Source organism: Podarcis muralis, chromosome 12 (assembly GCF_964188315.1).
Source record: "Podarcis muralis chromosome 12, rPodMur119.hap1.1, whole genome shotgun sequence".
NCBI lineage: Eukaryota > Metazoa > Chordata > Lepidosauria > Squamata > Lacertidae > Podarcis > Podarcis muralis.
The window spans coordinates 33,793,358-33,811,283 of NC_135666.1; the positions used below are offsets into that span (position 1 = coordinate 33,793,358).

General features: G+C 39.2%; 1 protein-coding gene across 3 annotated transcripts in view; it reads right to left on the reverse strand.

The window, feature by feature from the left end:
- Window positions 1–17,926, reverse strand: part of SNX13 (sorting nexin 13) — a 64,667-nt gene that overhangs the window by 15,530 nt on the left and 31,211 nt on the right. For 2 of the 3 annotated variants that reach the window (XM_028750049.2, XM_028750046.2), the window contains exons 7-19: window positions 17,192–17,293; window positions 16,657–16,745; window positions 13,460–13,543; window positions 12,478–12,616; window positions 10,668–10,756; window positions 9,446–9,545; window positions 8,753–8,946; window positions 8,065–8,169; window positions 6,673–6,805; window positions 5,249–5,286; window positions 3,709–3,778; window positions 1,504–1,676; window positions 199–306 (exon numbers count right to left, since the gene is read on the reverse strand). In XM_028750049.2, the coding sequence (XP_028605882.1) occupies window positions 199–306; window positions 1,504–1,676; window positions 3,709–3,778; window positions 5,249–5,286; window positions 6,673–6,805; window positions 8,065–8,169; window positions 8,753–8,946; window positions 9,446–9,545; window positions 10,668–10,756; window positions 12,478–12,616; window positions 13,460–13,543; window positions 16,657–16,745; window positions 17,192–17,293 (1,424 nt within the window). The remainder of the gene's footprint in view (window positions 1–198; window positions 307–1,503; window positions 1,677–3,708; window positions 3,779–5,248; window positions 5,287–6,672; window positions 6,806–8,064; window positions 8,170–8,752; window positions 8,947–9,445; window positions 9,546–10,667; window positions 10,757–12,477; window positions 12,617–13,459; window positions 13,544–16,656; window positions 16,746–17,191; window positions 17,294–17,926) is intronic. The other variant, XM_028750048.2, reaches the window with a different exon arrangement.

Sequence of the window (17,926 nt, forward strand, 5' to 3'; positions counted from 1 at the left end):
CCTTCTAGCGGTTCCTTCACTGTGAGAAGTGAAGTTACAGGGAACCAGGCAGAGGGCCTGACTTTTAGAAAACATCTACCTGACTTTTAGAAAACATCTGAAGGCAGCCCTGAACTTTGCTGCAAATTTTCAAGCGATCAAATTAGGAAAAAATTTATTAAAGCACACATAATGAAAAATTTGAATATAACAACATACCTGCAAATATGCATTTAAATCATTCTTCCTTTTTTCTAAGAAGTCTCTGTCCATGTTGTTGAATGTTTTTTTACCAGGAAGCTTTAACATACTTCCTAGATTTTCAAACTAGAAAAGAACCCATATTTTTTTATTTTAAATATATATCTAACCTCTACATCCAAACTGAATTACTATGCATTCGTTTCATAAATACATCTCGGGTCCATTTCACATGCAACACTTCCAATCTATTTACTTTAAGAAATCAGGAAGAAGCTCCCTCACTCACCCCCAGAACTAACTGTGATGGGAAACATCTGGAATGTTACAGCTGCACCAATGCTAAGAATGTTTAGTGTCAACTGGACAAGTGAACAACTTGTTTTTAGACTGTACCACTTCGGGCTAACAATGTGGGTTCATGCAACTGAATGCTCAACTATGCAGAATAAAGGACCATTAGTCTTATCCATTTATCTGTGAACACAAGATACCCTTTACATACAGGAAATGAAAATGTCAAGGATAGATTTAGCTTTGGTTTCTCCCTGACACATTCTTTTTCCATATGTGTGTGAGCATACAAGATACTTCTCTGCACAGTAATGTGATCCTAAATATCAATTCTGTAGTAGTATGAGAACCTAGGAAGCTGCCTGATACCAAGTCAAACCATTGGTCCATTTGAATCAAGGGTAGTCAATGTGATGCCCTCCAAATGTTTGTACTACATCATCTTTGACTACTGGCCATGCTGACTGAGGCTGATAGGAGCTGTAGTTCAAAACCTTTGGAGGGCAGCATGACTCTTAACTAGCAACAGCTCTAAAGCAGGCATGGCCAAACTTGGCCCTCCAGCTGTTTTGGGACTACAACTCCCATCATCCCTAGCTAACAGGACCACTGGTCAGGGATGATGGGAACTGTAGTCCCAAAACAGCTGGAGGGCCAAGTTTGGCCATGCCTGCTCTAAAGGATTTCAGATGGGGGTCTTTCCCACCCATACCTGGAATTACTAAGGACAGAATCTGAGACCGAAACATAAATTACCATTGAACTAAAAGCTCATTTAAATTAGCAATGCAGCTGAAGTTTGGAAGGGGATTGTTTGGGATATTAACTTACTTTATTCTGAAGTCACTACAAGCCAAACCATAACTTCTCCTAAGTTTGGACTTAGCTTATAGTTAGTTTATCCCAGCCCCAGTAGATTATCAGGAGCACAGGCCAGCTAAGCTCACTGAACCTCTTTCATCACTAATTTAAATTAATCGAGGAAGCCACCTGCTCTTTCCACAAACTCATTTTAACTGCAAATATTACCTGCTCAGTAATCCTCATGTGGAAGTCGTGGAAGTCACTGTAGCGACGATATGTTTTCCATACTTCGTCACCATTTGGGGTTCGACGACGAACACTGATAGCATATAGCGCGTATGTCTTGCCGTGGTCATTGCAAACTCCTGCCACAGTATATGGGTCATAATCAGCATAAACTAGCAATTTAAAACAAAAAACGAAGGAAGAAGAAAGAAACACAAAAGAGGAAGGCGAAAGGGCAGAAGAGACATGAAATGAAGAGATGTTGGAAATGACAAGGAAGTGGAGACAAAATGGACATGCAAACTGAGGAAGAAAACAAACTGCCTTGCTCTGTGTATGAAATCATAGCATCCTATAATCAAGCGATACTTCAGCAAAATGTTCTTGTCTAGATCAGGGCAGTCCAACCGGAAACCTGAGGACTGCATGCAGCCTTCAAGGCCTTTTGGTGTGGCCCTTGACAACATTTGACACCCCTTCCAACCCTTGTGCTGCCTTCCTAGAGCTGGGTGAGCTAGGTGCTGAGCTATGGGAAGGAGGTGTGGTGGCTCTATTTGTACAACCAAATGCTGTATACCAGACTGAAAGTATATTATGCAGCTGCATACAAGTTATTTCATTCATTTCTGGCAGTGAAGTCACATAAAATTTACTGAATGGATGCAGGCGTACTAGTCTCAGGTCATTTGTGTCTTCTGATTCCTATGATGTACCTGGGCAGGTACTTGAAAAGGGGTACCAACAACAGTGGTTGATCCCACTATTCCATAGTTGGTTTAGGTTGTATCAGTAGCTACTTAGGAACTGGATATGTCAAACTAACTGAAGCTGTATGTGGTAAATATATGAGATTTGAAAGCTAGGGAGCAACAACTGTCATATATAGAAAATAAACTTTTTTGGGGCGAGGGGAACACACACCAAATGAATAATTCCTGACTCCCAGGATCACAGAAGTTGGTTGTCTCTGTAAAGCTGCCATATTCAGTGGTTATTACCAATAACAGAATATGAAGTGTAGTGATAGATGCTTATTTAGCAACTATAGGCATTTTCCCACTTGTGTACTACCAGCACGAGTACCCCCGCTGACACGCCCACTGTTTTCAGTGCCAAAAAGGGGGGCAGAACAAGAGAATCCCCACTCTCAGCAGCCAGGAAGGGAATTCCCACATAAGTGGTGATTCCCCTGTAATATCAGGCCATTTAACTTACAGGCATGTTTCAGTTTCAATTTTAGGCATATTTTCATTTCCAGCTCTTTTTATATTGGAATTGGATTGCTAAGGCAATCGTTCCATCAATAATTTCTGCTTGTGAAATTTGTCCTTCCATGCACCCCTAAATCTGTTTGAGAGATTCCTCCAAACTTCTGGAGCAGACCTGGGGATGGGGGGCAGAAGTCCTACTGTGTAAGTGGACATCCTTGTTACTGGAATACCACCCATAGATTCAACACTTTAAAAAGAGTTTCAAATAACAACTGAAAAATTGGCTGCTAGTATTCATGCCTGGAATGAAAAAAGCTTTCCCCCCCATCAGATAGATCTGAAGAACTCTTTATTGTTGAAGAAAAATATCTGAGTATGCTATAATAATACAAATGTTTGCTTAATGTAAATAGAAGGTGAATGTTAGATGTGAACAAATAAAATTATGGTGCAATACATACAATTTAATGATGACATTATTGTACATTAAATGAAAATGAAACAAACAGAGTCTTATATTGAATAGTCTAAGGCATTCATGGAATTTCAACACAACTAAATGACATTTTAATAATACAGGGGGAAAATCCAAAATCAGAATGGCTTAGGAGCCAAGGAACTCCAAATAATTCCATAACCCCCAAGAAGCCTATAGGCTTGCCTGGAAAACTTCTTTGAAACTAAGGAAAGTTTCAAAAGGTTTGAATGAGTGGTGTGACAGCTGCTCAAGAAAAAATACGCTTTTAAAATCTACGGGGCTCCATCAAGCCCCTTCATGAGCCTTAAGCAGTTCCTTGTTCCTGGGGTTTGTGAATACCAATAACCACACCAAGCAAGCAGAGATCATGAGGACAAAAATGTTATGACGGAAAGTAGTTAGGTTTAAAAGAGGTACATGACGGCAGACTTAATCAAGGTTTATGAAGAAAAGGAACACAACAGCCATGATAGTATGACCAAATATTGAAAGAGAAAGCATCACTACTGAACTCACCGGTATCTGAAATATATGCATGTAATTGTATTGACTCATCGACAGGCACATTTGAAAGATCATCCAATGACTAGAAGAAGAATAGCCAATTTTAGCAAGAATGACAAACTGCTTTGACAGACCAGAAGCCAATATTGTGCAGCATTTTATTTCTGAAAGCCTACAGTGGATGCCTCTACAACTTTGCAAGCAAAGATAAAAAATGGAAGTCAAACTCCATGATTATCCTAGGCATCCAGTATTCAGATGTATATTTTCCCTGGATATGGAAGTTCCACTTAGGTATCACAGCTACAGGTAGCCAATAGACCTATCCTTGAACAATTCCTTCTTAAGGTTGGTATCTAAATTGTATCTTATAGCAGATCTACACAATACTGAGAATGAGGTCTTCATTTGGAATGCTATCACTTGAGATTGTAGAGGGAAAACCATATTTCTGGATGCTTTCTAAGTAAAAACAGAATGTCCTCCAGACAGTAAACTAGCTTGCCTGAAAGAAAGGTTACCATATCCCTCTCCTTGATATGTTAATAAACTAGCTTCAAAATAGATCACTAGAAATAAAAATTTAAAAACCCCACCAATTAAGTCCCACCAGCATCAATTAAATTTGCTTCTCATTAATTAAATAAGCTTTAGTTACATAATCTCCCAATTAAACAATTACAGGTGTCCCCCACTTACATGGGGATTACATTCCAGGTCCCTGTGGGCATAGGTGAAATCACATAAAGTGGGGAGCACCCCACTTTAATAGGGAGGGTGAATGGGGATGAGAGCGAGAGGATGGGGAAGAGGCAGGGGGAGAGAGGCAGATTCACCCGGGGCCACTGCCCAGCATGTCCCAAGCCTGCAAGCTTGCCTGCCTGCCTCTGGGTGAGCCAGTATGTGTGGTAGCAGCGGACGGCCATGGAGGCTGCGGACTGAGAAGGGCGCCAAGCAGAACTGGTGCCAGGATGGGGGCACAGATGGGCAGCAGAGGTAGGGAGAAGGTGCCTCCTGCTCTGCTTCTGGTCGATTAATGGCAGCAGTCCTGAGCAAGAGAAGGCCTGTTTATTTACTTATTTATTTTGCAGTGGCCTGCGTAAACGCGGTCACGTATGTGTGGGATGTGGGAGTGTGTCTGTAGTTTGAAATGAGAATAGGAAATGCTACCAAAAAATGTTGCAAAGTTTTTCCTGCAACTATCCTTATCTTTGGCAGAAGCCCAACGTAAATTTAGGTGGGTGAAATTTTCATGGCCAGGATAAAAGTTGTAGGAAAGTTTCAACTAATTTTTTTTAATAGTCAGAAGCAGGGTCAGAAAAGGAGATGCCATAGGATACAGTTGTCACAGCAATGATCTTTCTCTTATTGATATCCTCACTACTTTTTGTTACTGAATGACTGAAAGCACCTGTATGTTTTCCCCTGACAGATAAAGAGCCGCTGATGGTGATAGTTATTTGGAAGATAGCACAAGGAAAGAGTCCTGTTCCCCCTACCCTACCCCACCCTGCCACTGCTGCCAACATTACAGTTGAAAAAACACACTTACCAAATTAATGCTGCCAGTAGGAGAACCATTGAATGATTCTGTCGAAATAAGAGACAGAACTGTATGTCAAAACATAAATGTTTAAGCAAGTTAACAAGTGAAGTGTTACATATCAGGATTTCTTTCCAAGCAGAAAGTGTAAACTAAGATCTAATTACAAAACATTACTGATATCCACATAGCTTAACTTAACAATGAATTTTAGGTTAATCTGAAAGTTGCATGCATCACAATATTCCTAATTAGATTAGAAAAAACATGGTAAACTATTAGCAGGCATGCAAGTGTGGCCCTAATTTTAAAACTTTAAGTTATTACTAATCTATACCACTAGGTGGCAGCAAAGCACACTTGATATTTGTCTACTACTATCATATAATATAATATAATATTACCCTATTTGACACATAATAAAATCAGGAGTGGTTATGGTAAAAAAATTAATGACTTCCAGGCAGGAGAAGTCTCAGGTTGCAGGTACACAACCCATCAGAGGAAGGCATATAAGCTGGAGGAGGGAAGGAGCCCCACAGCTACTGCAACTGTTCTGCAGGTTCTAGACCTATAGACAGCTGCCTAGAGGCTAGAAGCATGTGATCATCAGAGCACTGTGGAACCTGCTGGAAATGCTTCTCTTGCCAATAGAGTTAACTATCAGATGTGTGTCTTCCTTATCTGGGATGGGCCACAACAATACAATACATGTTTGTACAGCAGAACTTAATATGACAAAGCATGGGGAGAAGAAATTGTAGAATCACACTTGAGTGCTCTTTTATTGAGCAAGCTATAGACTTGAAAAGTTTGCAAGAAAGTTTCATATTCAGTTTACTAAGGGGCTGCATGTAACATGTCATAATTACGAAGAATAAAGAGATTGGATAGATATCATAATTATATTTTGTGATGTTTATATATTTATCTTCCACACCATAAAGTGTATAGTTTATCCACAGGAAACTGTTCTCTATTCATGCACGATGCAAGCTCAATGCAGAATGACTGCACATTTTTAAAGTCCTATGGGTATGGCGCACAATTAACCCAACAGTGAAACTTCCTTCTGCTAAGACATATCAGTGCCTGTCATCTTAAGCACACGCACATGCACACAATGTGGGCTCCCTTTTAGAAACTGGAACTGAGTAATCAGGTTGGGATTTAATGTACTTTGGTCTCATTTTACTGGACTTGCATATATCTTGGTTCTTAAATTGTTACTGGGCATACAGGATTAGACTGGGCAAACATTTAAACAGATTTTAAAAACATCACACAGTAAATCTGATGCTGCAGTGATATCACAAATAAGCATAAAATGTAACAATTAAAGTCTGGAATAAACTTTATTTTAATTTTATTTATTAAATCTGTATATAGCCCTTCATCCAAAGATCACAGGGTGGTTCACAACATAAACTTACCCCCTTCACCATCATCTGATCCTCTGAAGCTAGGGTCCTTTAGCATATCTAGCTCAGCAAGCATTCGGACGTAGAGGACATGCAGTCTGAATGAAGGATAGAAGCGTTCGTCCCGGAGCATCATATCATATACCTTATGGAATGGAAAGTTCAGTATTACTCGCAATTAGGGAATCAAGAAGATTAGACTTTTAAAGGTCTCCTAAATTGTGGCAGAGCATCCAAGGAAGAATGGCAGGCCTTACCAGGTTGAACAACATTGCTTTCCTAATTATAAAGCTGAGTATCTCCATTCAGAACACAGCTCGTCTTTAGGTGCATAAGTCATGGCAAGCCTTCGGCTCACAAACTTCCCACCTCCCCTTCCCTTTCTCCTTCAGAAGCACTGTAAAGCTTCTGTTTCCAATTTGTAGTGAATCCATTTCCCCTTTCGTCCACCAGGGGCCGGCAAGAGATCCCTCTGTGGGCCGAATTGCACACGCACCCGTGATTTCCAGCATCTGTGCAGATGTGATTTCCAGCATCGGCGTCTGTGCAGGTGCGATTTCCAGCATCTGCACATGCGCAGACACAATTTCCGGCACCGCAGAAGCGAGTCCCCAAGCTGCGCTGCATCGGTTTAGCGCAGTGCGCAGGGACACACCGAGTGGCCAGCTCAGTTCGGGAGTGGCTCGGGGGCTGGTTAAACGACTTGTGGCCCATGGGCCTTAGGTTGCTTACCCCTGGTCCAAACCATAGTTAATTAACTAATGAAGGTCTAAAGAAGAGCTTTCCAAACTTTTCATGTTGGTGACATACTTTTTAGACATGCATCATTTTGCAAAGCAGTAATTAAGTTTTACTAGCAAACCAGAGGTTAAACCAATCCCTTTCCAGCCCCGGGAGGAGCGTGGGGAGTGACACACTAACATGTCACAACACAGTTTGGAAAGCTCTGGTCTAAAAACTGGGTCAATATTTAAACCAACCTAGCAATTTCTCTGCCATGCTGTTAATAAAGCAGCGTTATCCACACAAAATTGCCCCCAGGACAATTTTGCTGAGCTGCTAATGAATTTGTTGCTGTGCATTTTGGAACTGAGAAGCTGGGCACACCCTAATTAAAGCTTAGTCCAGTTATGATCAAATTCAGAGCAAACTCAACATGGTACCCTAGTTGACTCTGAAAAAAGGAAGAGAGGGAGAATTCATATGTGGGAGCACACCATTTTTTAGAAGTTTGGTACTTTTACATCTGCCACAAGCCACAGAAAGCAAGCTATGAGTTGCATGTAATGGAAATGATGCAATATTTCTGGGATAACTTTGAATTTTCATTGAAAACCAACAAAATCAGTTATTAGCAACCAACTTCCACCAATACATATGAAAAGGAGAATTAGCATACTATACCTTTCTCTGAATCTCATCAAATATTTCGGGAGTTGGATCCTCATTATTCAGTTTCTCTGCCAGTTTTGCAACCAAGGTATCATCAATATTGACTCTTGGTGATGCCTGCCATAGAGAACTCAATAAGTTTGTGCACCACTTGACCTTATTTCAATTTGTAAAAAAATAAAACTCAAATTATTATTGTAGAGAGAAATAATAAAGCTAGAGATAGACACCTAACAAGTAAAGACTGCAACAGTTATTTTCATCAAACCAAGCTCACTAGTCAAGGGAGAAACATGTTGAGTTATAAGTAGATTCTAGAAATGCTAGTCAGGACCTACCATTTCGTATCTGAAGAAAATATATTTCTTAAAATGTATCTAAAATGCATGTGTGTTAGCCCTGTCTCTTCAAGAGAAATAAAAAAGGGAACCAAACAACTAAGGACTTTGTCACATTTGGTCTGAATCCCCAAATTCAAATTGACTTGCTCAAAGCCAAACATAAAGAATAAACATGAAGGACATTATTCTGAGTAAAAAGTAAGGACGGATCCTCTGTAGTTCAATTTTATTAAGTTCATCAGAGCCTCTGCATCTTCAAATATTGGACTGAGGTTCAGCAGCTTGATCTTAAGGTTCCTATGCAACCTTTAGAATACAGCTATCATATAGCTTAATTTTCCTTTAAAACCCATTCTTACCTTCTCTGACAAATATTGATCATAAATTCCAACTGCAGCTGACTTTAATAGGCCTTTGGTTTCTGTAGTCTGATGCCTTCCATCTTTCTGAAGACTCAATAGCACTTCCAGCTGCTGCTGTGCTGTAACCCTGTATCCTTCTACGGTCATCCAGAAAAAGAGATGTGCTTGGCCGCCCATCTGCTGCATGTAATCTACAAATAATAATTCAGTCACATCTATTAGGATACAAATATCCTACCCAAATAATTTGCCCTGAAGAACTACAGTAGATTAAAAAAAATAAATTAGCAAAGTGATGCTGATTTTGGATCAGAATTATTATAATCAAAATTATATGCTCAGCACATTTACTAACAAATTGCTCTGAATTTTGGTGTTTACATGCTGCTCCCTAAGTCCTATCTACTGCTCCCTTGCTGCGCTGGAAGGAATCATGCCACTTAAAAAATGGCAGAGTTGACAATACATTGCAGCTCTTTAGCCTTGGAATTAAGTGAGCCATTCACATTAAAAAAAAAAAAAAAAAAAAGGTTCTGCTCATTTGTGTTAGATAGTATGGACAGCAAGGTTTGGTACTGAAGTGGATGTGGCCAAAAATTAATTTCTCCTCTCTTTATAATTCATTTGTGCCTACTGCAGGCTATGATGACATTTCATAGTTTTAAAAACACACAACTACTATTCTCTTACCCATAAAAAATTGTAGTGCAACATTGTTAATAAGAATGGTGTCCAGAGGGACTGTGCAAAGTTTTCCGAAGTTTGCAGCCAGTTTCACAGTATCTATTTCCTGGATAAAGACCACATCATGTTAATAGGTTCCTAGATTAAAATCAATATACAATCACAACGTAAAACCATTTTAGTAGCATCATGCATGTTTTCTTCCCAAGAAAAAAACTCTCTCTTTTGCCATAGCAACATTTCCAGTAATATGGAAAGTCTGCTGCCCACGAGGTCCTTCAGCTAATCGGGGTGGGGAACTTGCAGCGCTCCACGTTTTGTTGCAATCCAACTTGCATCATCCTTGGTCACTGGCCATACTGCCTGGGGCTGATGGGAGCTGGAGTCAAACAACATTTTGAGAGCCATAGGTTTCCCTTCACCCAAACTAAGTACAACTGGGAAACAATGCAGGGACCGTGCAACATTCTACTGTACACTTCAACATTCTATTCTATTCTATTCTATTCTATTCTATTCTATTCTATTCACTATGCTATTCTATGCTATTCTATTAACGGCATTAGGAACAGATTCACTGGGCTGAGGAAGTCATTCAAACATGATGATGCCTATGAAACTGTCAGGAACTGTTCAGCAGTTCTTCCAATACCAAGCTGGTATATAATGGGCTTTGATACTAACTAGGCTTCATGGGGGGGGGGGGGCAGGCTGGAAGGGACTACAGAGGGCATCAGCAACCATCACCTCTGCTCTCTTCCTCTGACAAGAGCACCACACGAATGGAACTCCCACCATGTCAGTGTGGGGCTGAGGCAGGGGACCAGAAGAGTGACCCAGGAGAGAGGACCAGTGATGTTATAGATCAGGGACATCCAATGTCCAAGAGACTGCGATCTACTTACACGATTAAAATCTGGCAGTGATCTACCCCCTTTTTTGGGGGGGGGTGTTTCAGGTCAAAAATATGAAAAGAAGTGCTCATCGAGAGATCACTAATGAGCCAGCCTCGCTAAGAAAACTCCGTATTCTGTTCTAGTGACCTAGGTCCTAGAGGATGGGGCAAGGGGGGGGGCAAAGGGAGGAGCCAAAGATCGGCCGTGACCTACCAAAACCTACTAGGGATCAACCAGTCGATCCCAATCAACCTGTTGGACATCCCTGTTATAGATTATACGTTTATACTTGGGTTGATTTTAACACATTCTAGCAGAGAAAGCACACTTACTTTTCCTGACTGCAGCCTCAGTATTCTTGAATCACATACTTTCTTCACAAACAATAAGCTATTTATCTGATTTTTTATAGTGTTGATATCTGAAAACAAACACACTAAGTAGTAAGACTCAAAAAATGGGAAGTATTTGGAGTATTACAATGTAAGTATTGCTTAAAGCTGTCTGTACAGAAAAAAAATGACCAGGAGACACTGAAGCAGTGATTTCACAAATGGAGGAATATATTGATTATTATTTTTAAAGCCAAGGAAATTGTCACTGGTTTCACTAACTGAAATAAATACTAACAATGCAAAGTGGGGGTTATAACATCAAGCCACTCTTGGCTTTGGATTCTGTTTGCCAGCTTTTAGAAATATTTTTAGAAAGTAATATCATAAATATTTTTAAACAAATGGCGCAAAAATTAAATGAACATTAAAAACTCTTCGTTTGGTTTTTAAAAACTATAGTTTAGGATACAAATGCAGTTCTGTAACTTTATATGCACTTATATCTTGACTCAGGTACTCAGCCCCACAATCAAGGTTGCATGTATCATCTGATGCTGTGACAACCATGATTGCACAGTATTTTCTACTGAGGTACAGAATTACTCCATCCTGGTTTTATTTTTACATATAGCGCTTACAGATGCAAATATACACTTTCATGCCTACAGTCTATGCCTTATGAAATCTCACAAGCCAGGTCTAGGATGAACAGGATTTCTAATTCTTATTTTGGGGGCTAGTCCCTTGCCTAGCCCCTTTCCCTGTCCAATGCTAAGTAGAAGTAGAATAAGCTTGCCAAAATAAGTAAATATACAGAATACACATTGCATAAATATGTGACTGTTTTGGAAAACAGTGTATATGCACCATTACCAATAATGGCCACTATTCTGAAATACTAAAAGTATATAGGTGACATTTGCAAATTTTCTGGATAAACTTTTAAGTCACTAAGAACTAAAAACCAATCTGCAATAATACCTTTTATGCAAGAATGATAAACTTATTAAGTGCTTGAACCAGGCACAATCCAATTTAAACCAAAGGTCATTTGTATATTCATAATATCCCCTTCTCAAGCCTCTTTCCTGAACTGCTTAAGTAACCAATTTTAAATGAGACAATCTGTTAGTCTAGCACTAGAAATGCAGCTCTACGGTGCAGAATTATTGAGAACTGCAGGTGGGCAAGAATGAATAGATATAGCTTCTAGATAGACAAAAGTTCCAGACTTGGAACACCATTATTCTGAAAGTCCATCCCATCCCTCCGATTAGGAAAGCCACTATCTATCTTCTGTGGTCCATTTCAAAGTGGAGTCTTGGAACTGAGTCAGTAAGGTTCAAAAACCTGTTCATCTATTAACTTAATGCATAGCTTTCTGCAGATCACCAGCGACCTTAGTTACCCTACGGTAATACAAGTAGACTACTGCATAGGTTGTTGCAGAGAAGACAAGGCAATGATTTTAGGTAAACAAATGCTACCAAAGTACCCTCATCATTTCTAGCATGGTAAGAATTACCCCAAACAAAAAAAGGTGCTTTTGCATTCCTTGTCTGTGCCTTCTAATCCAGTACACCTCTTAAGAGAACAAATGCTATCAAAAGTCACCCTATTTAGCTCAGTGTTTGCCTAGCCATTCAAGGGGGGGGGGGGGAGATAACATTTTATGAAAACACACTTGCAAATATGGTTTTTCCTCCATGCATCAGCTCTCAAACTAAGAATTCTCAGTCCTTTACATATTTAAACCAAGTAGTATGTTATTGATGCTTTAATTTGCAAATGTAATTTAAATACTAACCATCTCCAGCTGTATCTAAAGATCGAAGATACTGTAGTTCTTCTGCTGCTTTATCCCTTACTGCTTCCAACTCCCCTACTTTGTCACTTACTTTAATAATGTTCATAAAGGCCTCATAGTTGCAAATTGAATCACGAATCTAATAAACATGGAAAAAGATAATACATGTTAATCTACTGTTTCTCAAGCAGGCTAGACTGATATATCAAGACATAGTTCAATGCATTACAGTCCAACCTTCCTTTTTAAGTTCCCCTCAACTGGGTGTTCGTTAAATCTTCATATTGGACCTTCTAAGCAATAACCTTCACAACCCAATCTTCACTCTCCTGTTATTAACATCGAACAATTCTCCTAATTTCAAGCTATGTTCCACTCCTGCTAATGCTGCTTCAAAAAATTAGGAAGTATTACCTTGAAAGAGATTAACATCACTGGGTGTTTTTTTAAATGATTGCACTGTCAACTTCTACAATATATCTGTTGTTATTTAAGTATATTAAAAAGTGAGAACATAATGGCTTGGGTCCCATCTCAGTTTTAACCAGTTATGCTTAACTATGTTTTACACAGTATGATGCTGTATTGAGCAAAGATTGCAGCTGCTGCAACCCTGCTAATAGCTACGTCATGGTTGAGATTAGCGTTACGTCCAAACCTAGGCACGTGGTTTGTCTTCCCCAGACAAACCATGTGAGGTAAACTAACAACAAACCCTAATTGTAAGTTTGGGGGGGGGGGGTGTTTGGAGTGGGACAGACTACAAGCCGGGGGTCGGATGTAAGCACTAAGCCCAACCGTTGCTTAGCTCCTTGCAGTGTGTCAGGAATGGAGGAGAAGCAAAGTGGGTGTATCATCATCAAGCTTTGCATGCAGCTTTAATTCCTAGTTTAGCTTAACTGTGCTTTGAAGTGACATGTAAACCAGCCCTATACACGTAGACAAACATTCTAAAGATACTGTTCAAGTGTAAAAAGCTTACCATCCATATGAAATACTGATTAATATAATCAGGATCACTGAGCTGATTTATTAATGGAAGAAGAATTCCTCGAGCAAGGATTTCCTGAAAAATAAGGAACAATAAATTGGCCAGACCTTATCTAAAACAAAAACTAATGCAAAACAAGCCAAATAAAAAGAAAATTAAACAAGAAATAAAATTCTCTATCAACTTTTTCTAGAAAAAGATATTCCAGAAAGCCCCTTTTTGAAGCCTTGTCAGCTTCAAAGAGGCAGATTCGTAAACCTATACTGTCATACCTTGGTTTTCAAATTTAATTCATTCGAAAACCAAGGTGCGGCTTCCAATTGGCTTCAGGAGTGTCTGTGGCCAATCAGAAGCTGCGCCGGACGTTCGGTTTCCGGAAATCGTTTGAAAACTGGAATAATCACTTCTGGTTTTCAATCGTTCGGGAGCCGAAATGTTCGAGTTCAAAGGTGTTTGGCTTCCGAGGTTCTACTGTATTTACTGTATTTTTCGCTCTACAAGACGCACCAGACCACAAGACGCACCTAGTTTTTGGAGGAGGAAAACAAGAAAAAAAAATATTCTGAATCTCAGAAGCCAGAACAGCAAGAGGGATTGCTATGCAGTGAAAGCAGCAATCTCTCTTGCTGTTCTGGCTTCTGGGATAGCTGCGCAGCCTGCATTCGCTCCATAAGATGCACACACATTTCCTCTTACTTTTTAGGAGGGAAAAAGTGAGTCTTATAGAGCAAAAAATACGGTATATCCAAACTCAAACTGACACAAAAGCACCGAACTAGAACAGGCTCATCTTCCCTTGATTCAGAGAATGGCAGTAAGGCCAAGCTCCTTTTACTCCATTCAATCATTATAATGGGGGCAGAGGGTGGGGAGAGAAAGAAAGACAAAGACACACACACACACACACACACACACACAGAGAGAGAGAGAGAGAGAGAGAGAGAGAGAGAGAGAGAGAATAGGGCTGTGTCAGTTCCATCCCGACTCCATCAGCCCAGCAGCAACCCATCCACCCCCGCTCCACTATCCAAATATTAGTAAAGAAAGGTGAATCCTGCTGAAGGCATGCAGAAGCTCATCATGATCTGGAATACTCAATGATCACATGGAGTGCCTACATGTGTTCAGCAGGCTTTTCTATTGCAGACATCTCAACACATAGATAGGGAAGGGAGAAGGGGAAGCATTGCTGGTGGTGACGGGGCAACAGGCACAGCCTTGTTCTCTGCCTTATTGCAATCGCAAAAGGGCTCACGTTTAGCAAGGTAATCTTACAAATGTCTTGTCAGGGGTAAGAAGCAGCTGAGCTGCTCAAAGAGGAGATAAGGGTTTAATTGTCATAGCTGGCGACTCTGCAGAGCTGGAGAATCCTAGTCTTATTAGCAAGTTCTGCTTTGTACTTAATGGGATACAATAGAAGATGTGACCTCCCTCTATAGCACAGGGAGATAGGTTCTCAAATAAACCGATATTTGCAGAGCATTCTGACTGATTCTCCAGTGCAACCGACCAACCAATATAAATTCCTTTCTCCCCCAATTTATGATGTGACTGACAAGCAAGAACTCTAGGGCTTAGGCGTCTTGAAAGGCTTGCCACCACAATTTCAGCTCCATCTTCAAGTCAAAACGTAATTAAATATGTAAATTAAAGATGGAATTCCTTTCTGATCTGTATTCAAACACAAGGGAGTGGGAAAAGAATAAAGAGGCAAGGTTGAAAATAGTACTGAAAAGTGTAAGGAACTCTAATAAAACAATAAATTGCCAAATACATTTCAGCAGCAACCTTCCTCAGGGGAAACAAAATGACAAACCATAATTCAAAGAATGCAAAGTTGTTAATAGTCAAATTGTATGTTATATAAAATTAGTCAGGCAGACCATTTTTAAAATTTCTAAAACCTATAAAACATAGTGTGTGTCTTAGTAAAGGTAGCCCTTCACCTGTACTAATCACAAAACAAATTAAGCTCAGCCATTTCTTATGCACTTGTTTTTCATTAAGACTACAGTCACCCAGTGCAAAGCCAATGTTATAACTGTAAATTGTTCTATATACGTAAATAAATTAAAATAGTGCAATTCTATACACGTCTATTCAGAAGTTAAGAAACATTTAATTCAATGAAACTTATTTTGATCAAGGATTATATTAATTTTAAAATATTACCAAACAGCAGTTCTTATGTGGTTTGCTGAATGCACATGTAATTAATTTTAAGATTAAGGATTAATTTTATTAATTTGCTTACTTTTTAACATAGGTTTGATATAACTAATGACTATGAATACCATATACATGTTGCATTGTTAATATTTTAACATTGTTTAAATTATGATGGTTCATTCAGTGCCCAAGGAAGGTTTCCACAGTCTGCTGGGCAAATTAATATTCTGTTAAAGCTTTTCAGTACTATTTTCAGGCTTGCCTTTTCTTCTTCTTTTACTCTTCTATATTTAGAGTTAACTGACTGTTTGGAATTAGAAGTTATTTCTCTCTTAAAATATCCTTTCTTCTGCTCCTCCGAAAGGTACAATACTGTATGCACCCTTTGTATAACAGGCGTGCTCTAGCTCACCATGAGTGAAGCAGCTGCACCCATATTTCCAAATGCCCTTCCTGCCCTTGTATGTGTATTAGAATACATATGGGAAGGCAATGTAAGTAGTAATAACTTCATCTAGCCTCGCCTTGGACATGACAGGCTGGCCATCCCTTAACAGCAAACACACTGTGAGTGAACATGAGCATATACAAGTGCTAAGTATACATGTCTGGTGGTAGTGATGGCAGGGGAAAAACTGGGCTTTAGTTGTGGGAACCTTCCTTGCTTGGGTACCCAGTGGTGGACTGAATCATGCCATTTAATTTTTAGTAGTCTTTTTAATCACGCCATTTCATTTTTAGTTGTTTTAGACTCCACATTCATATTTAACAGAGCAACACTATATGGCCTACTCAGAAGTGAGTCTCAGAAATGAGGTAAGTAGATACAGGATAGCAACCTAAGTCATTTATACCTTAAAAACAGATTGACTGAAATTAAACAGAGAATTGCAAAAGCTTTAATTACCAGACAGATCTAGATATAAAAATCTTATGGTGCCTGATTATATAAACATCATGCAGTTCCTAGGCTAAGGAGTATTGGACACTCCTGGAGTAGGGTAGGAAACTAAATTTACCCTGACAAAATATCTCATGATCTTGTTCTGGAAGTCTCCAGGAGGTAGCAATAAATACAGTAAAACTTCACACAGATCCCTTAGGAATCCTAAAGGTACAAGATATAAAAGAAAACAGTGGATAACAAAATCTAATATTGTGTTAAACATATTCCTTTCAAATATTTTAAGCAGTAATAGAAATCATTATATACTACAATAAATGCCACCACCACATTTTCTAAGGCAATAATCCAGAAAATCACTTCTTGGTAATAATTTTCTAGGAATACAATATTAGGTTGCAATATATAATGTACAGCCACAAGTCTCACTTCTAAACTAATAGAAAAGCATTTTATTTTACTGTTACAAATACATTATTCCTACTTCTAATTAATAACAAAATTCAATGTCAAAACTATGCAGCAGAAGTACACTTAATTGAATACGAGGGATTAACAATGATCCACTTAGAAATCTCAGTTTATTTCTAGGAGACTGGTTGCTGCTCTAATTTAGTCACAACGTAACTGAAGAAAGCAAGGGAAAAAACCTTCTTCATCTTTGGGAGATGTGCAGACGAGATCACGACAGACTCTCTTTTCCGTTTCAACTTCAACTTCAAAAAATGTATTTACAAGGTCTTCTGCCCCATCTAAATAGAATTGAAAAATTTGAGCACATCAGCTGCACTGAGATTCTTTTTCCAAATGAACCTCTATAAGAAACTTCTTAACTATTTAAATATAATTCTGCTTGGCAATTTAATTTTCTTTTCTCATCTGTGACAGGATATGTATTTCACAATGAGGAAAATCTTAAAGCTCAGTTCAGTGACTACATTGTGTGCACTTCCACTGCAGTCAAAACAGAAGTCAAGAGTTCCAAGCCAGGAAATGGCCACAGCAGGGACTCTGGTCCTTGTGTTTGGTAGCATACACAAAGAATAATCACAACTGCTTTCCTTGAAAATGGAAGTCTGTGTGACAGGAAGCAACTGCTCTCTCAACCATTAGAGTACAGGCTGTACTGTAATTTGTATTTCTGATACCGTAAGTTTCCAGTTTAAGTACTTAGTTCTTTCAATTGGGAAAATCACCAGAAGACCAAATCTATTGCATCCAAAACCAGTGAATCACCTAATCTGCCTTTTCAAGCAGACTTATGTTAGCTACCAGTCAGAATACATTTATCTAGACAGAGAAAAGAAAGCTTCTACTGCGGAGGAGCATCTATCTTGCCCAATGACTTCTGTCAAGACAGAAGAGGGCTGGCATACAATACTGTG